Genomic DNA, 23,998 nt, shown 5'->3' with positions numbered 1-23,998 from the left:
CCGCTATTGGGGGGTGGTCCCGCCCCTGTCCCGGTATTTGGGGGTGGTCCCGCTATTGGGGGGAGGGTCCCGCCCCCTGTCCCGGTCCCGCTATTGGGGGGTGGTCCCGCCCCTGTCCCGGTATTTTGGGGGTGGTCCCGCTATTTGGGGGGTGGTCCCGCCCCTGTCCCGCTATTTGGGGGGTGGTCCCGCTATTTGGGGGAGGGTCCCGCCCCTGTCCCTGTCCCGGTCCCGGGGGGCGGCAGGTGCCGCGTGCCCCCCCCGCCCCCCCCCCGTGCCAGACACCGGACACCGGGGGGCGGCTCCGGGGGTCCCCGAGGGTCTCGCGCGGGCCGGGGGCGGCCCCGCCAGGGCCCGGCCCCGCCCGGTTCGGGGTCCCCCCGGAGCCCCCCGGGGCTGGGGGGGGTCCCGGGAGGGATAAAAGCGGCCCCGGGGGGGTCCCGGTGCCACCGCTCCCCCCGCGCCCGGTACCGGCCCGACCCCGACCCGACCCGACCGAGACAAACAGGTAACGGTGGGGGAAACCCGGGAGACCCCCGGGACCCCCCCAGAGACCCCCGGGACCACCGGGACAACCCCAGAGACCCCCTGAGACCACCGGGACACCCCCAGGGACCCCCTAGAGAACCCCGGGACCACCGGGACATCCCCAGGGACCCCCGGGACCACCGGGACACCCCCAGAGACCCCCGGGACCCCCGGGAGACCCCCCAGGAACCGAATCGGGACTGGGACCCCTCCCCGCCAGGATCACCGGGAGACCCCCGGGACTCCCCCAGGACCACCGGGGGAACCCCCCGGGACCCCAATCGGTACCGGGACCCTCAGAAAGGGTCGGGACGTCCCCGGTGTCACCGAGACTGGGACTGGGACAAGGACAGGGGGCGGGGTTCGGGACCGGGTCCGGGATTTGGGACCGGGACCGGGATTTGGGACCGGGATTCAGGATCGGGATTTGACACCGGGATTTGGGTCTGGGGGCAGAACCGGCACAGGGACCCGACCTCCCCTCGGTGTCACCGGCACCGCGATTCGGGTCCGGGATCGGGACCGGGACCGGGACAGGGACCCGACCTCCCCTCGGTGTCACCGGCACCGGGATTCGGGTCCGGGATTCGGGACCGGGACAGGGACCCGGCTCCCCCTCGGTGTCACCGGCACCGGGATTCGGGTCCGGGATTCGGGACCGGGACCGGCACAGGGACCCGGCTCCCCCTCGGTGTCACCGGGACCGGGATTTGGGGACGGAACTGGGGACAAAGATTCGGAACCGGGACCGGGACCGGGCCCCGCCCCCCTCGGTGTCACCGGGACCCCCCCCGAGCCCCCCCCGGTCCCTCCCCGCCCCCCCGGGCTATAAATAGCCCCGGCCCGAACAAGGAGCGGAGCGCGGCGGCCACGCCCCCTCCCTATAGGACACGCCCACAATGACACGCCCCCTGCAGGACACGCCCACCCCGGACACGCCCCAGAGCCCCCCCTCCTGTGTCACGTGGCCCGAGGTCACCTGTGGCACCTGGCTGTCCCCGTGTCCCCCCCCATCACCTGTCACCATGCAGCGTCACCGTGTCCCCAAGGTGTCCCCGAGGTGTCCCCAAGGTGTCCCCGAGATGTCCCCGAGGTGTCCCCGAGGTGTCCTCACGTCCCTGCAGTGCCACCATGTCCCCGTGTCCCCATGTCCTCCATGTCCCCACGGTGTCACCTGGCTGTCCCTGTGTCCCCATGTCCCTGTGTCCCCGTGTCCTCCATGTCCCCACGGTGTCACCTGGCTGTCCCCGTGTCCCTGCAGTGCCACCATGTCCCTGTGTCCCCATGTCCCCCACATCACCTGGTTGTCCCCTGTGTCCCCTCAGTGCCACCATGTCCCCATGGTGTCCCCTCAGTGCCATCATGTCCCCATGTCCTCCATGTCCCCTGGTGTCACCTGGCTGTCCCCGTGTCCCCGGTGGCACCTGGCTGTCCCTGCAGTGTCACCTGCCTGTCCCCATGTCCCCATAGTGCCACCATGTCCTCGTGTCCCCATGGTGTCCCCATGTCCCCATAGTACCACCATGTCCTTGTGTCCCTGTGTCCCCATGGTGTCCCCATGGTGTCCCCATGTCTCCATGTCCCTGCAGTGCCTCCATGTCCCCCATGTCCCCCATGTCCGCCACACCACCTGCCAATCCCCTGTGTCACCGTGCTGTCCCCATGTCCCCATAGTGCCACCATGTCCTCGTGTCCCCATGGTGTCCCCGTGTCCCCGCAGTGCCACCATGCCGTTCAGCAACACCCACAACAAGTACAAGCAGAAGTTCTGGGTTGAGGAGAAGATCCCAGACCTGTCCCCATGGTGTCCATGATGTTCTCATGATGTTCTCATTATGTTTTCATGGTGTCCCCATGGTCTCTCCATGGTGTCCCCATGTCCCCACGGTGTCCCCACGGTGTCCCTATGGTGTCCATGATGTCCCCCTGATGTCCCCATGGTGTCCATGGTGTCCATGATGTCCCCACGGTGTCCCCGCAGTGCCACCATGCCGTTCAGCAACACCCACAACAAGTACAAGCTCAAGTTCTGGGTTAGGCAGGAGACCCCAGACCTGTCCCCATGGTGTCCATGATGTTCCCATGATGTTCTCATGATGTTCTCATGATGTTGCCATGTCCCTGTGTCCCCATCCCCATGGTGTCCATGGTGTCCCCATGTCCCCACGGTGTCCCCACGATGTCCCCATGTCCCCGCAGTGCCACCATGCCGTTCAGCAACACAAGTACAAGCAGAAGTTCTGGGTTGAGGAGAAAATCCTAGACCTGTCCCCATGGTGTCCCCATGATGTCCCCGTGTTCCCATGATGTTCTCATGATGTCCCCCTGATGTCCCCACGGTGTCCCCGCAGTGCCACCATGCCGTTCAGCAACACCCAACAAGTACAAGCAGAAGTTCTGGGTTAGGCAGGAGACCCCAGACCTGTCCCCATGATGTCCTCATGTCCCCATGATGTTCTCATTATGTTCTCATTATGTTCTCATTATGTTCTCATTATGTTTTCATGGTGTCCCCATGGTGTCCCCGCAGTGCCACCATGCCGTTCAGCAACACCCACAACAAGTACAAGCAGAAGTTCTGGGTTGAGGAGAAGATCCCAGACCTGTCCCCATGGTGTCCATGATGTTCCCATGATGTTCTCATGGTGTCCCCATGGTCTCTCCATGGTGTCAATGGTGTCCCCATGGTGTCCCCGTGTCCCCGCAGTGCCACCATGCCGTTCAGCAACACCCACAACAAGTACAAGCAGAAGTTCTGGGTTAAGCAGGAGACCCCAGACCTGTCCCCATGGTGTCCCCATGGTCTCTCCATGGTGTCCCCACGGTGTCCCCACGGTGTCCCCGCAGTGCCACCATGCCGTTCAGCAACACCCACAAGTACAAGCTCAAGTTCTCGGCCGAGGAGGAGTTCCCAAACCTGTCCCCATGCTGTCCCCATGTCCCTGTGTCCCCATCCCCATGGTGTCCATGGTGTCCCCATGTCCCCACGGTGTCCCCACGATGTCCCCATGTCCCCGCAGTGCCACCATGCCGTTCAGCAACACCCACAACAAGTACAAGCTCAAGTTCTCGGCCGAGGAGGAGTTCCCGGACCTGTCCAAGCACAACAACCACATGGCCAAGGTGCTGACGCCCGCCCTGTACGCCAAGCTGCGCGACAAGGAGACGCCCAGCGGCTTCACCCTCGACGACGTCATCCAGACCGGCGTGGACAACCCCGGTGCGTCCCCAAAGGGCTCCCCAGCCCACCCCGGGGGTCCTCAATCCATCCTTGGGGTCTCCAGCCCACCCCAGGGGTCTCCAACCCATCCGTGGTGTCCCCAACCCATCCATGGTGTCCCCAACCCATCCGTGGTGTCCCCAATACATCCATGGTGTCCCCAACCCATCCATGGTGTCCCCAACCCATCCATAGGGTCTCCAACCCATCCTTAGTGTCCCCAACCCATCCATGGGGTTTCCAGCCCACCCATGGTGTCCTCAACCCATCCATGGGGTCTCCAACCCATCCATGGTGTCCTTAACCCCTCCGTGGTGTCCCCAATCCATCCATGGGGTCCCCAACCCATCCATGGTGTCCTTAACCCCTCCGTGGTGTCTCCAACCCATCCGTGGTGTCCCCAACCCATCCGTGGTGTCCCCAACCCATCCATGGGGTCCCCAACCCATCTATGGGGTCCTCAACCCATCTGTGGTGTCCCCAACCCATCCATGGGATCCTCAACCCATCCTTAGTGTCTCCAACCCATCCATGGGGTCTCCAACCCATCCATGGGGTCCCCAACCCATCCATGGGGTTTCCAACCCATCCGTGGTGTCCCCAACCCATCCTTGGGGTCTCCAGCCCACCCCAGGGGTCTCCAACCCATCCGTGGTGTCCCCAATCCATCAATGGGATCCTCAACCCATCCATGGTGTCCCCAACCCACCCATGGGGTCCCCAACTCATCTAGGGGGTCCTCAACCCATCCATGGGGTCTTCAAAGTGACCATGGGGTCTCCTTAAATGGTCCATGGGGTCCTCAACCCACCCATGGGGTCCCCTGATCCGTACATGGGGCCAGAGACCCCTCCCCAGGTCCCAGTGCTCCATCCCAGTGCCATACTGGTCCCAGTGTCCCCTGGTGTCCCCAATGTCCCCAGGTCACCCATTTATCATGACCTTGGGCTGCGTGGCCAGGGACGAGGATTCCCATGGCCAATCCCAGTCCCGTACTGGTCCCAGTGCCCCATCCCAGTCCCGTACTGGTCCCAGTGACCCCCGGTGACCCCCAGTGACCCCCAGTGACCCCCGGTGACCCCCTGACCCCCAGGTCACCCATTCATCATGACCTTGGCTGCGTGGCCGGGGACGAGGAGCCCCATGGCCAATCCCAGTACCAAATCCCAGTCCCATACTGGTCCCAGTACACAATCCCAGCCCCGTACTGGTCCCAGTACACAATCCCAGTCCCATACTGGTCCCAGTGCCCCCCAATGACACTCAGTGACCCCTGGTGTCCCCAGTGTCCCCCAATGTCCCCAGGCCACCCGTTCATCATGACCGTGGCTGCATGGCCAGGGACGAGGAGTCCCATGGCCAATCCCAGTACCGTACTGGTCCCATACCAAATCCCAGTCCCATACTGGTCCCAGTGACCCCCAGTGACCCCCGGTGACCCCTGGTGACCCCCTGACCCCCAGGTCACCCGTTCATCATGACCTTGGGCTGCGTGGCCAGGGACGAGGAGCCCCATGGCCAATCCCAGTCCCATACTGGTCCCATACCAAATCCCAGTCCCACACTGGTCCCAGTACACAATCCCAGCCCCGTACTGGTCCCAGTGACCCCCGGTGACCCCCGGTGACCCCTGACCCCCAGGTCACCCGTTCATCATGACCGTGGGCTGCGTGGCCGGGGACGAGGAGTCCTACGAGGTCTTCAAGGAGCTCTTTGACCCCGTGATCCAGGACAGGCACGGCGGCTACAAACCCACGGACAAGCACCGCACCGACCTCAACCACGAGAACCTCAAGGTCCGGGGGACCCCAAAATCTGGGGAGGGGTCCCCAAAATCTGGGAGGGGTCCCCAAAATCTGGGAGAGGTCCCCGAAATCTGGGGAGTCAGGGAAGGGGTGACAGTATCATCATGGGGTGACAGGGCCACCAAGGGGTGACACCACAAACTCACAAACAAGCACTGCACCGACCTCAACCACGAGAACCTCAAGGTCTGGGGGACCCCAAAATCTGGGGGGTCCCCGAAATCTGGGAGGGGTCCCCGAAATCTGGGGAGTCAGGGAAGGGGTGACAGTATCATCATGGGGTGACAGGGCCACCATGGGGTGACAGAGCCACCACAGGGTGACACAAACCCACCAACAAGCACTGCACCGACCTCAACCACGAGAACCTCAAGGTCTGGGGGACCCCAGAATCTGAGGGGGGTCCCCAAAATTTGGGGGTGGTTCCTAAAGGTCTCAGGAGGGCAGGGAAGGGGTGAGGAGCCACCATGGGGTGACACCACAAACCCACAGAGAAGCACCGCACCAACCTCAACCACGAGAACCTCAAGGTCTGGGGGTCCCCAAAATCTGGGGGGTCCCCGAAATCTGGGAGAGGTCCCCAAAATCTGGGAGAGGTCCCCGAATCTGGGAGGGGTCCCCGAAATCTCAGAGGGTCCCCAAAATTTTGGGGGGTCCCCAAGGGTCTCAGGAGCGCAGGGAAGGGGTGACAGGGCCACCATGGGGTGACACAACAAAGCCACCCCAGAAGGGTTTTGGGGGATTTTTTGAGGGGGATTTTTTGGGGTTTTTGAGGATATTTTGGGGTGGATTTTGAAGGATTTTTTGGAATATTTTTGGGATGATTTTGGGATATTTTAGGTGATTTTGGTGTATTTTTGGGGTGTCCCTGACCCCGTTTTTGGGGTTCCCCAGGGCAGGGAGGACCTGGACCCCAAGTACGTGCTGAGCAGTGGAGCTGTGTCACAAGGGGGATATTTTGGGTTTATTTGGGGTATTTTGAGCAGAATTTTGGGGTTTTTTTCTGGGATATTTTTGGGGTGATTTTGGGGTATTTTTGGGGTGATTTTGGGGTATTTTTGGTTTCCCCAGGGCGGGGAGGACCTGGACCCCAATTACGTGCTGAGCAGTGCGGCTGCATCACAGGGGTTGATATTGGGTTGATATTTTGGGTATATTTGGGTTATTTTGAGCGGAATTTTGGGGTGATTTTGGGATATTTTTTGGGGTGATCTTGGGATGATTTTGGGTTCCCCAGGGCGGGGAGGACCTGGACCCCAAGTACGTGCTGAGCAGTGCAGCTGTGTCACAGGGGGGATATTTTGAGTGATATTTTGGGTATATTTGGGTTATTTTGAGCGGAATTTTTGGGGTGATTTTGGGGTATTTTTGGGGTGATTTTGGGGTATTTCTGGGTTCCCCAGGGCGGGGAGGACCTGGACCCCAAGTACGTGCTGAGCAGTGCAGCTGTGTCACAGGGGTTGATATTGGGCTGGTATTTTGGGTATATTTGGGTTATTTTGAGCGGAATTTTTGGGGTGATTTTGGGGTGATTTTAGGGTATTCTTGGGGTGATTTTGGAGCATTTTTGGGTTCCCCAGGGCGGGGAGGACCTGGACCCCAAGTACGTGCTGAGCAGTGCGGGGCTCTCAGAGGGGAGGATTTAGGGTTGATATTTTGGGTATATTTGGGTTATTTTGAGCGGAATTTTTTGGGGTGATTTTAGGGTGATTTTGGGATATTTTTGGGGTGATTTTGGGGCATTTTTGGGTTCCCCAGGGCGGGGAGGACCTGGACCCCAAGTACGTGCTGAGCAGTGCAGCTGTGTCACAGGGGTTGATATTGGGTTGATATTTTGGGTATATTTGGGTTATTTTGAGCGGAATTTTTGGGGTTTTTCTGGGATATTTTAGGGGTGATTTTGGGGTATTTTTGGAGTGATTTTGGGGTGATTTTGGGTTCCCCAGGGCGAGGAGGACCTGGACCCCAAGTACGTGCTGAGCAGTGCGGCTGCGTCACAGGGGTTGATATTGGGTTGATATTTTGGGTATATTTGGGTTATTTTGAACGGAATTTTTTGGGGTGATTTTGGGGTGATTTTTGGGTATTTTTGGGGTGATTTTGGGTTCCCCAGGGCGGGGAGGACCTGGACCCCAAGTACGTGCTGAGTAGCAGAGCTGTGTCACAGGGGGGGATATTTTGAGTGATATTTTGGGTATATTTGGGTTATTTTGAGCGGAATTTTTTGGGGTGATTTTGGGATATTTTTGGGGTGATTTTGGGGTATTTTTGGGTTCCCCAGGGCGGGGAGGACCTGGACCCCAAGTACGTGCTGAGCAGTGCGGCTGCGTCACAGGGGTTGATATTGGGCTGGTATTTTGGGTATATTTGGGTTATTTTGAGCGGATTTTTTTGGGGTGATTTTGAGGTGATTTTGGGATATTTTTGGGGTGATTTTGGGGTATTTTTGGGTTCCCCAGGGTGGGGAGGACCTGGACCCCAAGTACGTGCTGAGCAGTGCAGCTGTGTCACAGGGGGAATATTTTGAGTGATATTTTGGGTATATTTGGGTTATTTTGAGCGGAATTTTTGGGGTGATTTTGGGGTATTTTTGGGGTGATTTTGGAGCATTTTTGGGTTCCCCAGGGCGGGGAGGACCTGGACCCCAAGTACGTGCTGAGCAGTGCGGCTGCGTCACAGGGGTTGATATTGGGCTGATATTTTGGGTATATTTGAGTTATTTTGAGCGGAATTTTTGGGGTGATTTTTGGGTGATTTTGGGATATTTTTGGGGTGATTTTGGAGCATTTCTGGGTTCCCCAGGGCGGGGAGCACCTGGACCCCAAGTACGTGCTGAGCAGTGTGGCTGTGTCACAGGGGTTGATATTTTGGGTATATTTGGGTTATTTTGAGTGAAATTTTTGGGGTGATTTTGGGCTGATTTTGGGGTATTTTTGGGGTGATTTTGGGGTATTTTTGGGTTCCCCAGGGCGGGGAGGACCTGGACCCCAAATACGTGCTGAGCAGTGCAGCTGTGTCACAGGGGTTGATATTGGGCTGATATTTTGGGTGTATTTAGTTTATTTTGAGCGGAATTTTTGGGGTGATTTTGGGATATTTTTGGGGTGATTTTGGGGCATTTTTGGGTTCCCCAGGGGGGGGAGGACCTGGACCCCAAGTACGTGCTGAGCAGTGCGGGGCTCTCAGAGGGGAGGATTTAGGGTTGATATTTTGGGTGTATTTGGGTTATTTTGAGCGGAATTTTTGGGGTGATTTTGGGGTGATTTTGGGATATTTTTGGGGTGATTTTGGAGCATTTTTGGGTTCCCCAGGGCGGGGAGGACCTGGACCCCAAGTACGTGCTGAGCAGCCGCGTGCGCACCGGCCGCAGCATCAAGGGCTACTCGCTGCCCCCCCACTGCAGCCGCGGCGAGCGCCGCGCCATCGAGAAGCTGTCAGTCACAGGTGAGGGGCGGGGCCTGGAGGGGCGTGGTCAGCGTGGGCGGGGCCTGACAGGGTAGGGGTTGGATGGCTGAGTTTGGATTGGGTGTGGTCAGGAAATGGTTGAGGTCAGATTGGGTGTGGTCAGAGAGGGTGGGGTTGATGGGTGTGGTCATGGGCGTGGTCTAAATTGGTGTGGCCAATGTGGGCGTGGCCTGCGTGGATTGGGGATTAATTTGGGATTAATTTGGAATTAATTGGTGATGGATTTGGGATGGATTTGGGATTAATTTGGAATTAATTGGTGATGGATTTTCGATGGATTTGCGATGAATTTTGGGATGGATTTGGGATTAACATGGAATTAATTTGAGATTAATTTGGGGTGGATTTGGGATGAACGGGGGTGTCCAGTCCATCCTGGGAATGTCCTGGACACGTCCAGGTGGGGATTTGGGGTGGATTTGGGATGAAATTTGGATTAATTTAGAATTAATTGGTGATGAATTTGGGATGAATTCGGGATGGATTTAGGATGGATTTGGAATGGATTTGGGGTGGATTTTAAGGTGGAATTTGGGGATGGATTTGGGGTGGATTTGGGATGGATTTGAGATGAATTTGGGGATGGATTTGGGGCGCATTAGGGGTGATTTGGGGTGGATTTAGGATGGATTTAGGATGGATTTGGGTGGATTTGGGCTGGATTTGGGATGGATGGGCGTGTCTGGTCCATCCTGGGCGTGTCCAGGTGGGGATTTGGGATATATTTGGGATGGATTTGGGGGTGAATTTGGGATGGATTTGGGGTGAATTTGTGATGAATTTGGGGTGGATTTGGGCTGGATGGACATGTCCAGTTGGGCTTGGGGCGTGTCCAGTTGGGCTTGGGTGTGTCCTGGGCGTGTCCTGGGCGTGTCCAGTGTGGGGATTTGGGATGGATTTGGGGTGGATTTGGGATGGATTTGAGATGATTTGGGGATGGATTTGGGGCGCATTAGGGGTGGATTTGGGGTGGATTTGGGATGGATGGGCGTGTCCAGTCCATGCTGGGCGTGTCCAGGTGGGGTTTTGGGATATATTTGGGATTAATTTGGGGTGGATTTGAGGTGAATTTGCGATGAATTTGGAATGGATTTGGGCCGGATGGGCATGTCCAGTTGGGCTTGGGGCGTGTCCCAGTTGGGCTTGGGCGTGTCCTGGGCGTGTCCCGGGCGTGCCCAGGTGCTGACCACGCCCCCGGGCAGCCCTGAACAGCCTGGAGGGGGAGTTCAAGGGCAAGTACTACCCGCTGAAGGCCATGACGGAGCAGGAGCAGCAGCAGCTCATCGACGACCACTTCCTGTTCGACAAGCCCGTGTCCGCCGCTGCTGCTGGCCTCGGGCATGGCCCGCGACTGGCCCGACGCCCGCGGCATCTGGTGCGCACCTGGCACACCTGGGCACACCTGGGGGGCGTTTGGGGGGTACCTGGGGGCAGCTGGGGGCAATTGGAAGGGACCCTGTGGCACCTGGGATGTTCCTGAGGGGTTTTTGGGGGTACCTGGGACACCTTGTGGCACCTGAGGGGCATCTGGAGTACCTGGGCACACCTGGGGGGCGTTTTGGGGGGTACCTGGGGGCAGCTGGGGGCAATTGGAAGGGACCCTGTGGCACCTGAGGGGCACCTGGGGGATTTTTGGGGGCACCTGGGGACACCTGGTGGCACCTGGGAAAACACCTGGGGGGGTGTTGGGGGGGGTTCTTGGGGCAGTTCGGGGCACCCTGTGGCACCTGGGAGGTTCCTGAGGGGTTTTGGGGGGGCACCTGGGGGGCACCTGGGCACACCTTGTGGCACCTGAGGGGCATCTGGAGTACCTGGGCACACCTGGGGGGTATTTGGGGGGTACCTGGGGGTGTTTTGGGGGCACCTTGAGGCATCTGGGGAGGTTCCTGGGGGTGCCTCGGGGACACTCGGGGACACCTTGTGGCACCTGAGAGGTACCTGGGTGGCACCTTGTGACACCTGGGGACACCTGGGGAGTTCTTAGGGGGTTCCTGGGGGCAGTTTGGGGCACCTGAGGGGCATCTGGAGGTACCTGGGGGGCACTTGGAGGGGACCTTGTGGCACCTGGAGGTACCTGTGGGGTTCTTGGGGACAGTTTGGGGCACCTGGGGGCACCTGGAGGTACCTGGAGGTACCTGTGGGGTTCTTGGGGACAGTTTGGAGCCCCTGGGAGGCTCTGGGGATGTCCCCCCGATGTCCCCCCGATGTCCCCCCGATGTCCCCTCCATGTCCCCGGGTGTCCCCGCAGGCACAACGACAACAAGACGTTCCTGGTGTGGGTGAACGAGGAGGATCACCTGCGCGTCATCTCCATGGAGAAGGGCGGCAACATGAAGGAGGTGTTCCGGCGCTTCTGCGTGGGGCTCAAGAAGGTCAGGGACAGCTGGGGACACTTGGGGACATCGGGGGAGATGGAGGGTTTGGGGACACTTGGGGACACTTGGGGACACTGAGGGTTTGGGGACATTTGGGGATGGAGGAGTTTTGGGGTCCCATCTCCATGGAGAAGGGAGGAACATGCAGGAGCTGTTCCGGCGCTTCTGCGTGGGGCTCAAGAAGGTCAGGAGGGTCCTCAGGTGTCCCAAGGGCCTGGAAACATCTGGGGACACTTGGGGACATCTGGGGACATGGAGGGTTTGGGGACATGAAGGAGTTTTGGGGTCACAGCGGGATTTGGGGTCCCATCTCCATGGAGAAGGGAGGAACATGCAGGAGCTGTTCTGGCGCTTCTGCGCCGGCCTCAAGAAGGTCAGGGACAGCTGGGGACATTTGGGGACATCTGGAGACACTTTGGGACCTGGTGGGCCTGGGGACACTTGGGGACACTGAGGCTTTGGGGACATCTGGGGGATTTGGGGACATGGAGGAGTTTTGGGGTCCCATCTCCATGGAGAAGGGAGGAACATGCAGGAGGTGTTCTGGTGCTTCTGCGTGGGGCTCAAGAAGGTCAGGGACAGCTGGGGACAGCTGGGGACAGCTGGGGACACTTTGGGACAGTTGGGGACATCGGGGGAGATGGAGGGTTTGGGGACATCTGGGGGATTTGGGGTCACATCTCCACGGACAAGGGGCGGCAGTGGGAGGGAGGTGTTGGTCTCAAGAAGGTCAGGAGGGTCCTGAGGTGTCCTGAGGGTCTTGGGGACATCTGGGGACAGTTGGGGACAGGTGGCACTTTGGGGACATTGAGGGGATCTGGAGACAGAGGTGACATTTGGGGACAGAGGTGACATTTGGGGACAGGTACCATTTGGGGGACAGGTACCATTTTGGGAACAAGGAGAACTTTTGGGGACACGGAGAACTCTGGGGACAGGCACAGCTTTGGGGACCGGTGACAATTGGGGACCGGTGACATTTTGGGGACATTGAGGGGATCTGGAGGACAGGGAGAACTTTAGAACTTTGGGGACAGGCACAGCTTTGGGGACCGGTGACATTTTGGGCACAGGTGGCACTTTGAGGGACATTGAGGTGACATTTGAGGAAAACTGAGGACAATTAAGGACACTGAGGTGACATTTGAGGACCTTGAGGTGACATTTGAGGTGCCACCAACAACTCTGAGCACCCCAGGTGTGCCCTGGGCATTCCCCAGATGTTCTCCAGATGTTCTCCAGATGTTCCTCAGATGTTCCCCAGTCGTTCCCCAGTCGTTCCCTCACCAACCGCAGGTGCCACCACCCCGACGTCCCCAACCCTGTGTCCCCTGTGTGTCCCCAGATCGAGGAGATCTTCAAGAAGGCCGGGCACCCGTTCATAGTGGACGGAGCACCTGGGCTACATCCTCACCTGCCCGTCCAACCTGGGCACGGGGCTGCGCGGGCGGCGTCCACGTGGCGCCTGCAGCACCTGAGCCAGCACCCCAAGTTCGAGGAGATCCTCAAGCGCCTGCGCCTGCAGAAGCGCGGGCACAGGTGGGACCCCAAAGCACCTGGGACACCCCAAAGTTCACCTGGGGTGGGCGGGGAGATCCCAAAATTCACCTGGGGTGGGCGGGGAGATCCCAAAGTTCACCTGGGATGGGCGGGGGACACCCCAAAATTCACCTGGGATGGGTGGGGAGATCCCAAAAGTTCACCTGGGTGGGAGAGTTCCATCACCAAGTTCACCTGGTGGAGATGATTCCATCCTCAAGTTCACCTGGGTGGGACAGGGACACCCCCAAAACCCACCTGAGGGGTGAAATTCCATCCCAAAATCCACCTGAGGGGTGAAATTCCGTCCCAAAATTCACCTGATGGGGGACAGGGACACCCCAAAATTCACCTGGGATGGGTGGGGGACACCCCAAAATTCACCTGGGATGGGTGGGGGACATGACACCCCCAAAGTCACCTGAGCCAGCACCCCAAGTTCGAGGAGATCCTCAAGCGCCTGCGCCTGCAGAAGCGCGGCACAGGTGGGACCCCAAAGCACCTGGGACACCCCAAAATCCACCTGGGGTGGGCGGGGACACCCCAAAATCCACCTGGGGTGGGGGCGGGGAGATCCCAAAATTCACCTGGGTGGGAGAGTTTCCATCACCAAGTTCACCTGGTGGAGATGATTCCATCCTCCAGTTCACGTGGGGGGGAAATAGTGACACCCCAAAATTCACCTGGGTGGGCGGGGACACCCCAAAATTCACAGTGACACCCCCCAAAAATTCACCTGGGGTGGGCGGGGGACATGGACACCCCCCAAAGTCACCTGAGCCAGCACCCCAAGTTCCAGGAGATCCTCAAGCGCCTGCAGAAGCGCGGCACAGGTGGGACCCCAAAGCACCTGGGACACCCCAAAATCCACCTGGGACAGATTTTGTCCGTCTGTCCATCTGTCCATCCTGGTGGGGGTGGACACGGCTGCAATGGAGCCATGGGTCAGGCAGGGGATGGTCAGGAGTGGTCAATGAGTGGTCAGCGGTGTCCTGGCTGTCCATGGCCATCCATGTCTCACTGTCCCCCATCTGTCCAGCTGTCCCTCTGTCCGTCTGTCCATCCGTCCAGGCGGGGTGGACATGGCGGCGGTGGGGGCTGTGGGTCAGTGGCAGGCAGGGGATGGTCAGAAGTGGTCAATGAGTGGTCAGCGGTGTCCTGGCTGTCTGTAGTTCACTGACCCCACCCCTGTCCATCTGTCCCTCTGTCCATCTGTCCAGGCAGGGTGGACACGGCCGCGGTGGGCAGGGGATGAGCAGGAGTGGTCAGTGAGTGGTCAGCAGTGTCCTGGCTGTTCATGGCCATCCATGCCTCTCACTGACCCCCATCTCTCTGTCCATCTGTCCATGTGTCCATCTGTCCAGCCGGGGGTGGACACGGCCCGCGGTGGGCAGGGGATGAGCAGGAGTGGTCAGTGAGTGGTCAGCAGTGTCCTGGCTGTTCATGGCCATCCATGCCTCACTGACCCCCATCTCTCTGTCCATTCTGTCCCATCTGTCCAGGCGGGTGTGGACACGGCCGCGGTGGGACCATGACACTATCAATCACTGGATGGACAGTGGGTGGTCAATGGGTGGTCAATGGGCGGGTCAGCGGTGTCCTGGCTGTTTGTAGCTCACTGACCCCACCCTGTCCGTCTGTCCATCTGTCCATCTGTCCAGGCGGGGTGGATACGGCCGCAGTGGGACCATTGAGCACTGAGGGTGCTCAGGAGTGGTCAATGGGGTGGTCAATGAGTGCTCAGTGGTGTCCTGGCTGCTGTAGCTGACTGACCCCCCATCTCTCTGTCCATCTGTCCATCTGTCCAGGTGGGGTGGACACGGCCGCGGTGGGCGCCGTGTTCGACATCTCCAACGCCGACCGCCTGGGCTTCTCGGAGGTGGAGCAGGTGCAGATGGTGGTGGACGGCGTCAAGCTCATGGTGGAGATGGAGAAGAAGCTGGAGCAGAAGCAGCCCATCGACGACATGATCCCGGCGCAGAAATAGGGGAGGGGGCGCCGCGGGACCCCCAGAGCGCCCCCAGCGCCTCCCACGGGGAGGGGGCGCCGCGGGGGACCCCCCAGAATCCCCCCAAAAGCGGCCCCAATAAACGCTGCTGGTCCCGGCCGCGCTCGGAGCTTTCATTTGGGGAGGGGGCGACGCCAACTTGGGGGTCCCAGGAATTTCAGAGGGGCCCCTCGCAGTCTCTTCTCAGCCCTGGGGACCCCAAAATCTCCCCCAGACCCCTCATGACCACGGGGGACCCCCCAAAATCCCCCCAATAAACGCTGCTGGTCCCCACCACGGTCGGGGGGTTCCAATTTGGGGAGGGGTGGGCAACGCCAAATTTGGGGGTCCCAGAAATTTCACAGCGACCCCCACATCCCCCAAGGGTCCCTCTGGTCCTCCTGGGGACCCCAAAATTTCCCTCAGACCCCTCCCGACCCCCGGGGGACCCCTCAAAATCCCCCCCATAAACGACCCCAATATGATCGGGAGTTCCAATTTGGGGAGAGGGGGCGACGTCAAATTTGACCCCCCAAAACCTCAAGTTTTTTCCCCCCAAAATCCCTTTTTTGCCCTCAAATCCCAAATCCCATTTCCCCCAAAAAAAATCCCTTTTTCCCCATAAAATTCCATTATTTTTCCCCCAAAAAAATCCCTTTTTTCCCCATAAAATTCCATTTCCCCCCAAAAAAAAACCCCCGGATTTTTCCCCTTCCCAACCCCCCATTTTCCCCCCAAAAAAATCCCAATTTTCCCCCTAAAAATTCCATTTTTCCTCCCAAAATTCCCTTTTCCCCCCAAATCCCATTTCACCCCTAAAAAATTCCCATTTTTTCCACCACAAAATTCAATTTTTCCCCCCCAAAAACCCCTTTTTTTTCCCTTCCAAATCCCATTTTTTTCCCCAAAATTCCCATTTTTCCCCCAAATTCCCTTTTTTTCCCCCAAATTCCCATTTTTTCCCCAAGCAAGGGGAGGACTCAGAGGTTTGGATTTTTTGGGGGCTGCTCAGGAATTTGGGGTTTTGGGGTTCTGATTTTTCCCTTTATTCCAACAAATCCCTGGAATGTAAAAAAAACCTCCCCAAATGATTCCCGAACCCCCAAAATCGCCTCGGTTCGACCCAAAAATCACAAATCCCCCCCTCCCCCATAAATCACACAAACACGAGGGTGGGGGCCCCAAAAAAATCTCAAAAAAAATCAACCAAAAATGCCAAAAAAAACTCCAAAAAACACCAAAAGAAACCTCAAAAAAAACCCCAAAAATCCAGGTGGGAAAAGGGGGAGAGCATCCCAAATTTTTATAATTTTTGGGGGTTTTTAATTTTATATTTTTGTGATTTTTTATAATTTTTGAGGGTTTTTTTTTAGGGGGAATATTTTTTGATTTTTCGGGGATTTTTTGGAGGATTTTTCAGGTATGTTTTTGTGGATTTTTTTGCTTTTTTTTTTGAGATTTTTTGAAGTTTTTTCAGGGTTTTTTTCCCCACCCACCCTGCCCCAAAATTCCATTTATTCCCTACAAAAATCAGTAAAAATCAGAGCACAGATAATTCTCAGGATCAGCTCAGGGATGGGGATTTTGGGGTTGGTTTTGGGGTTTTTTTGGTGGGTTTTTTGGGGGGGGGAAATATTGTTTGATTTTTTGTGGATTTTTTTGTGGATTTTTGGTGGATTTTTTTGCATTTTTTGGAATTTTTTTGAGCTTTTTTGAGGCTTTTCCCCCCACCCACCCTCCCCCAAAATTCCATTTATTCCCTACAAAAATCAGTAAAAATCAGAGCACGGATCATTGACAGGATCAGCTCAGGGATGGGGATTTTGGGGTATTTTTGTGGATTTTTTTGGGGTGATTTGGGATTTTTTCGGGGGTGTAATTCTTTTTGATTTTTCAGGTATTTTTTGTGGATTTTTTTTGAGTTTTTTTGAGGCTTTTTCCCCCACCCACCCTCCCCCAAAATTCAATTTATTCCCTACAAAAATCAGTAAAAATCAGAGCATGGATCATTGCTCAGGGATGGGGATTTTGGGGCTGGTTTTGGGTATTTTTGTGGATTTTTTGGGGGTGATTTGGGATTTTTTTGGGGGGAGGTAATTATTTTTGATTTTTCAGGTATTTTTTGTGGATTTTTTTTTAGTTTTTTTGAGGCTTTTTCCCACACCCACTCTCCCCCCAAAATTAAATTTATTCCCTACAAAAATCAGTAAAAATCAGAGCACGGATCATTGCTCAGGATCAGCTCAGGGATGGGGATTTTGGGGCTGGTTTTGGGGTATTTTTGTAGATTTTTTTTTTTTAATTTTCCATGGATTTTTTAATGGATTTTTTTAGGATTTTTTTGGGATTTTTTAGAGCTTTTTTGAGGCTTTTTTCTCCCACCCACCCTCCCCCAAAATTCCATTTATTCCCTACAAAAATCAGTAAAAATCAGAGCACGGATCATTGACAGGATCAGCTCGGGGATGGGGATTTTGGGGCTGGTTTTGGGGTATTTGTGGGGGGAATATTTTTTGATTTTTCGTGGATTTTTTTTTTTTATTTTCCATGGATTTTTTAATGGATTTTTTAATGGATTTTTTTAGGATTTTTTGGGATTTTTTTTGAGCTTTTTTGAGGCTTTTTCCCCCACCCACCCTCCCCCAAAATTCCATTTATTCCCTACAAAAATCAGTAAAAATCAGAGCACGGATCATTGACAGGATCAGCTCGGGGATGGGGATTTTGGGGCTGGTTTTGGGGTATTTTTGTGGATTTTTTGGGGTGATTTGGGATTTTTTGGGGGTGTAATTCTTTTTGATTTTTCAGGTATTTTTTGTGGAGTTTTTTTTTTAATTTTCCATGGATTTTTAATGGATTTTTTTAGGATTTTTTTTTTATTTTTTTGAGCTTTTTTGAGCTTTTTTGAGGCTTTTTTCCCCCACCCACCCTCCCCCAAAATTCAATTTATTCCCTATAAAAATCAGTAAAAATCAGAGCATGGATCGTTGACAGGATCAGCTCGGGGATGGGGATTTTGGGGCTGGTTTTGGGGTATTTGTGGGGGGAATATTTTTTGATTTTTCGTGGATTTTTTTTAAATTTTCCATGGATTTTTAAATGGATATTTTTAGGATTTTTTATGTATTTTTTTAGGATTTTTTTTTTTGAGGCTTTTTCCCCCTCCCACTCTCCCCCAGAATTCCATTTATTCCCTACAAAAATCAGTAAAAATCAGAGCACGGATCATTGCTCAGGGATGGGGATTTTGGGACCGGTTTTGGGGTATTTTTTTGGATTTTTTGAGGTATTTTTGGGGTGATTTGGGATTTTTTTTGGGGTGTAATTCTTTTTGATTTTTCAGGTATTTTTTGTGACTTTTTTTGAGCCTTTTTCCCCCAAAATCCCCTTTATTCCCCCCAGAACCCGCCCTCGATGGGCGCGCGGATCACCGGCGTTTCGGGGGCGTTTTGGGGTTTCTGTGGAATTTCGGGGCCGTTTTTGGGGCGGATTTGGTGCTTTTGGGGCTCAGGCCGGGAACGGCTCCTTCATGAGGCACTCGCGGTCCTCGGCACTGCCAGCGGCGGCTCCGGGCGGGCGCGGCGGCTCCGGGCGGCACCGGCAGCGACAGCGACGGCGGAACAGGGACAGGGACAGGGGACACGGCCGCCACCAGGGACAGCACGGCCACCAAAAACAGACCTGGGGACACAAAACGGGGTCAGGGACAGGGACAGGGACAGGGACAGGGACAGGGACAGGGACAGGGACACGGCCGCCACCAGGGACAGCACGGCCACCAAAAACAGACCTGGGGACAGAAATGGGGTCAGGGACAGGGACACCGCGGCCACCAGGGACAGCACGGCCACCAGGAACAGCCCTGAAAGGGACAGAAACAGGGACAAAATGGGGTCAGGGACAGGGACAGGGACACGGCGGCCACCAGGGACAGCACGGCCACCAGGAACAGACCTGAAAGGGACAAAATGGGGTCAGGGACAGGGACAGGGACAGGGACAGGGACAGGGACACGGCCGCCACCAGGGACAGAACGGCCACCAGGAACAGACCTGGGGACAGAAATGGGGACAAAATGGGGTCAGGGACACCCAGGGACAGGGGACAGCGCGGCCACCAGGAACAGACCTGGGGACAGAAATGGGGACAAAATGGGGGTCAGGGACAGGGACAGGGACACCGCGGCCACCAGGGACAGGGCGGCCACCAAAAACAGCCTGGGGACACAAAATGGGGTCAGGATTGGGGACAGAAAATGGGGACAGCGACAGGGACAGGGACAACGGCCGCCACCAGGGACAGAACGGCCACCAAAAACAGACCTGAAATGACAAAAACAGGGTCAGGGACAGGGACAGGGACAGGGGACAGGAACACGGCGGGCCCAGGGCCAGCACGGCCACCAAAAACAGACCTGGGGACACAAAATGGGGTCAGAAACACCCCAAAATGGGGGACAGGGACAGGGACAGGGACACCGTGGCCACCAGGGACAGAACGGCCACCAGGAACAGACCTGGGGACACAAAATGGGGTCAGGGACAGGGACAGGGACAGTGCAGCCACCAGGGACAGGGCGGCCACCAGGAACAGACCCTGGGGGACAGAAAATGGGGTCAGGGACACCCCCAAAATGGGGACAGGGACACCCAGGGACAGCGACAGGGACACGGCGGCCACCAGGGCCAGGGCGGGCCACCAGGAACAGACCTGAAAGGGACAAAATGGGGACAAAACAGGGTAAGGGACAGGGACAGCGTGGCCATCAGGAACAGACCTGGGGACACAAAACGGGGTCAGGGACACCCCTAAATGGGGACAGGGTCAGGGACAGCGACAGGGACACGGCGGCCACCAGGGCCAGCACGGCCACCAGGAACAGACCTGAAAGGGACAAAAATGGGGTCAAAACAGGGTCAGGGACAGGGAGAGCGCGGCCAGCACGGGCCACCAGGAACAGACCTGGGGATACAAAATGGGGACAAAACAGGGTCAGGGACAGGGGACAGTGGACAGGGACAGGGACAGGGACAGACCTGAAAGGGACAAAATGGGGTCAGGGACACCCAGGGACAGGGACAGGGACACGGCCGCCACCAGGGGCCACCAGGAACAGACCTGGGGGACAGAAAATGGGGACAAAATGGGGTCAGAAACACCCCAAAATGGGGACAGGGACACCCAGGGACAGGGACAGGGACAGGGACAGGGCCAGCAGGGCCACCAGGAACAGACCTGGGGACAGAAAATGGGGACAGGATTGGGGTCAGGGACAGGGGACAGCGACAGGGCGGCCACCAAAAACAGACCTAAAATGACAAAAACGGGGGTCAGGGGACACCCAGGGACAGGGGACAGGGGACAACGGCCGCCACCAGGGCCACCACAAAAACAGCCCTGGGGACACAAAATGGGGTCAGGGACACCCCAAAATGGGGACAGAACAGGGGACATTCCCTTGGGGTCAGGGACACCCCAAAATGGGGCTCCAGGGACAGGGACAGGGCCAGCAGGGCCACCAGGAACAGCCCTGGGGGGACAAAACGGGGTCAGGAATGGGGACAGGGACACCCCAAAATGGGGACAGGGACACCCCAAAATGGGGGTCGGGAATGGGGACACCCCAAAATGGGACACCCCAAAATGGGGACAGGAATGGGGACACCAGCAGGACGGGGACAGGGACATTTGGGGGACACTGAGGGGGAATCTGGGGACATTCAGAGGGGATTTGGGGACATTTGGGGACACTGGGAGGGCACTGAAGGAACTGGAAGGATTTGGGGACATTCAAGGGGGTTTGGGGACATTTGGGGGGATTTGGGGACATTCAGAGGGGATTTGGGGACAATTTGGACACTGGGTGGGCACTGAAGGAACTGGGAAGGATTTGGGGACATTCAAGGGGGATTTGGGGACATTTGGGGGGGATTTGGGGACATTTGGGACATTCAAGGGGGATTTGGGGACATTTGGGGACACTGAGGGGGTGATTTGGGACATTCAGAAGGGATTTGGGGACATTTGGGGACACTGGAGGGCACTGAAGGAACTGGGAAGGATTTGGGGACATTCAAGGGGATTTGGGGACATTTGGGGGGATTTGGGGACATTTGGGGACACTGGTGTGGGCACTGAAGGAACTGGGAAGGATTTGGGGACATTCAAGGGGATTTGGGGACATTTGGGGACATTTGGGACAGCCAGGACCGACCTTTGGAAGCGAAGAATCTCTGGAATTCGTCACTGAAATCACCTGGGGGAGAAACGGGGAGAGCTCTGACTGGGGACCAATTTGGGGCAAATTTGGGGGATTTTTGGGGCAAATTTGGGGCAAATTTTGGAAATTATGGGAGCAAATTTTTGGGGGGTTTCAGGGCATTTTTTGGGGAATTTGGGTAAATTTTGGGGGTGTTTTGGGGCAAATCTTTGGGAATTTTGGGGAAAATTTTGGGGGATTTCAGGGCAAATTTGGGAAAGAGTTTTGGGGAACTTTGGGGCAAAGTTTTGGGGGATTTTGGGGCAAATTTTGGGTCAAACCTTTGGGGATTTTAGGGTGAATTTTGGGGGTATTTTGGGGCAAATTTTGGGACAAATTTTTGGGGGTTTTGGATCACATTTTGGGGGTTTTGGGACAAATTTTGGAGCAAATTTTTGGGAATTTCAGGGCAAATTTTGTGGAACTTCAGAGCAAATTTTTGTGAAACTTCAGGGAATTTTTCTAAATGACATCCAATTTTCACGCCAATTTTTTCACGATTTTTTCCAAATTTCGTGCCCATTTTCCCCTCTGATTTTCCCAACTCCCCGCTGATTTTTGGGGAGATTTTGGGCTGATTTTTGGGCTGATTTTGGCTGATTTCTGGGCTGATTTTGGCTGATTTCTGGGCTGATTTTTGGGGCTGACTTTTGGGCTGATTTTGGCTGATTTTTGGGCTGTTTTTGGCTGATTTTTGGGCTGATTTTTGCTGATTTTTGGGCAGATTTTTGGGCTGAGTTGGGATGCTCTTTGGGCTGAGTTTGGCTGATTTTTTGGGCCGATTTTTGGGCTGATTTTTGCTCATTTTTGGGTTGATTTTTTGGGCTGATTTTGGCTGAGTTTGGGGCTGATTTTTGGGCTGATTTGGGCTGATTTTGGGCAGATTTTTGGACAGAGTTTTGCTGATTTTTGGGCTGATTTTTGGACTGATTTTTGCTAATTTTTGGACTGATTTTGGCTGATTTTTGGGCTGACTTTTGGGCTGATTTTTGGGCTGATTTTTGGGCTGGATCTGACTGATTTCTGGGCTGGTTTTGGCTGATTTTTGGGCAGAGTTCTGGGCTGATTTTGCTGATTTTTGGGACGATTTTTGGGCTGATTTTTGGGCCGATTTTTGCTGATTTTTGGGCTGATTTTTGCTGATTTTTGGGCAGATTTTTGGGCTGATTTTTGGGCCGATTTTTGGGCTGATTTTTGGGCTGGATCTGACTGATTTTTGGGCAGATTTTTGCTGATTTTTGGGCAGATTTTTGGGCAGATTTTGCTGATTTTTGGGCAGATTTTTGGGCAGATTTTGCTGATTTTTGGGCTGATTTTTGGGCCGATTTTTGGGCCGATTTTGCGATTTTGTGTGCCGTTCCTCACCCCGGGGGCCGGCAGCGGCGCAGGCACTCGCGCTCGTCCCGGTGGTTGTTGGCGTTGCCCCGGCAGCCGCCGTAGGTGAATTCCCGGCACGATTTCTCCGCGGGGACGTAAAACCAGCGTGGGAACGCGGCCCGGCATGGACCGGTCACCGGGGGGGCTGAGCACAGGTCTGGGGAGAGGAAAAATATAAAATTTCACTCTTAAAAATACAAAAATTCCCACTTGAAAATTCAAAATTTTCACTTTAAAATCCACAAAACCAGCGCGGGAACGCGGCCCGGCACGGCCCCGTCACCGGGGAGCCGAGCACAGCTCTGGGGAGAGGAAAAATATAAAATTCACTCTTAAAAATACAAAAATATCCCACTTGAAAATTCAAAATTTTCACTTTAAAATACAAAATTTCCCCTTTAAAATCTGTAAAACCAGCATGGGAACGCGGCCCGGCACGGCCCCGTCACCGGTGGGGGCTGAGCACAGATCTGGGGAGAGGAAAAATATAAAATTCACTCTTAAAAATACAAAAATTCCCACTTGAAAATTCGAAATTTCCACCTCAAAAACCAAAATTCCCCCTTTAAAATCCACAAAACCAGTGTGGAAACGCGGCCCGGCACGGCCCCGTCACCGGCGGGGCTGAGCACAGATCTGGGGGAAAAAATACAAAATTCACTTTAAAAAATACAAAAATTCCCACTTCAAAATTCAAAATTTTCACTTTAAAATCCAAAATTCCCCCTTTAAAATCCACAAAACCAGTGCAGAAATGCGGCCCAGTCACCGGGGGGCGCCGAGCACAGATCTGGGGAGAGGAAAATACAAAAATTCCCATTTCAAAATTCAAAATTCTCACTTGAAAATTCAAAATTTCCACCTCAAAATCCAAAATTCCCCCTTTAAAACCCACAAAACCAGTGCAGAAACACGGCCTGGCATGGACCGGTGAATGAGGGAGCTGAGCACAGCTCTGGGGAGAGGAAAAATATAAAATTCACTCTTAAAAATACAAAAATTCCCACTTCAAAAATTCAAAATTTCACTTTAAAAGTCCCACTTCAAAATTCAAATCTTTTGTAAAATTTGGCCCTGATCCAGTATAAATTCAAAATTCCCCCCTTGGAAATCCAACAATTCTCCATCAAAATCAGAAAATTCCCTTCAAAATCCAAAATTCCCACTCCAAAATCTGAAATTTCCAGGGAAATCTGGCCCAAATACCTTCAAAATCCAAAATTTCTGCTTTAATTGGCACCAAATTCATTCAAAAATCAAAATTTCTACTTAAATTTACAGCAAATCCCTTTAAAATTCAAATTTTATGGTTAAATTTGTACCAAAATCCTTCAAAAAAAATCAAAATTTCTGCTGAAATTTGCACCAAATCCCCCCAAAATCCCCCCAAATCTGGAGTTACCTGCTAAGGTGGAATTGGTGGTGACAGGGCTGGACGGAGCT

General features: G+C 55.1%; 2 protein-coding genes and 1 long non-coding RNA gene across 4 annotated transcripts; 1 reads left to right on the top strand and 2 right to left on the bottom strand.

Annotated features, from left to right (window-relative positions):
• The first annotated feature begins 390 nt into the window (after positions 1 to 390).
• On the top strand, positions 391 to 15,039 carry LOC141726770 (creatine kinase M-type-like). Its single transcript, XM_074531826.1, is given in 12 exon segments — positions 391 to 508; positions 3,549 to 3,748; positions 5,390 to 5,544; positions 8,865 to 8,997; positions 10,221 to 10,336; positions 10,338 to 10,393; positions 11,267 to 11,390; positions 12,739 to 12,777; positions 12,779 to 12,845; positions 12,988 to 13,006; positions 13,359 to 13,417; positions 14,741 to 15,039. Coding segments are annotated over 11 exon segments (1,140 nt in total). The 5' UTR covers positions 391 to 508; positions 3,549 to 3,555; the 3' UTR covers positions 14,920 to 15,039.
• On the bottom strand, positions 12,783 to 13,822 carry LOC141726771 (uncharacterized). 2 transcript variants are annotated; one of them, XR_012577776.1, is made up of 3 exons: positions 13,804 to 13,822; positions 13,354 to 13,455; positions 12,783 to 12,867 (listed from the first exon to the last, which is right to left on the bottom strand). It is a non-coding gene; the product is annotated as an uncharacterized LOC141726771 (long non-coding RNA). The 2 variants fall into 2 exon arrangements; XR_012577775.1 differs by lacking the exon at positions 13,804 to 13,822 and adding an exon at positions 13,646 to 13,672 and having other exon boundaries at positions 13,354 to 13,486.
• A 3,166-nt stretch (positions 15,040 to 18,205) lies between the features above and the next one.
• On the bottom strand, positions 18,206 to 22,975 carry SPINT2 (serine peptidase inhibitor, Kunitz type 2). Its single transcript, XM_074531816.1, has 5 exons — positions 22,942 to 22,975; positions 22,546 to 22,712; positions 21,134 to 21,176; positions 18,832 to 18,873; positions 18,206 to 18,557 (listed from the first exon to the last, which is right to left on the bottom strand). The coding sequence occupies exons 1-5, from the start codon at positions 22,973 to 22,975 to the stop codon at positions 18,427 to 18,429; spliced, it is 417 nt and encodes a 138-aa protein (XP_074387917.1). The 3' UTR covers positions 18,206 to 18,426.
• Between the last annotated feature and the right edge of the window lie 1,023 nt (positions 22,976 to 23,998).

This window comes from Zonotrichia albicollis, chromosome 39 (genome assembly GCF_047830755.1).
Source record: "Zonotrichia albicollis isolate bZonAlb1 chromosome 39, bZonAlb1.hap1, whole genome shotgun sequence".
NCBI classification, from domain to species: Eukaryota; Metazoa; Chordata; class Aves; order Passeriformes; family Passerellidae; genus Zonotrichia; species Zonotrichia albicollis.
The sequence above is the reverse complement of the archived record's forward strand: the minus strand, read 5'-3'. Positions and strand labels throughout refer to the sequence as shown.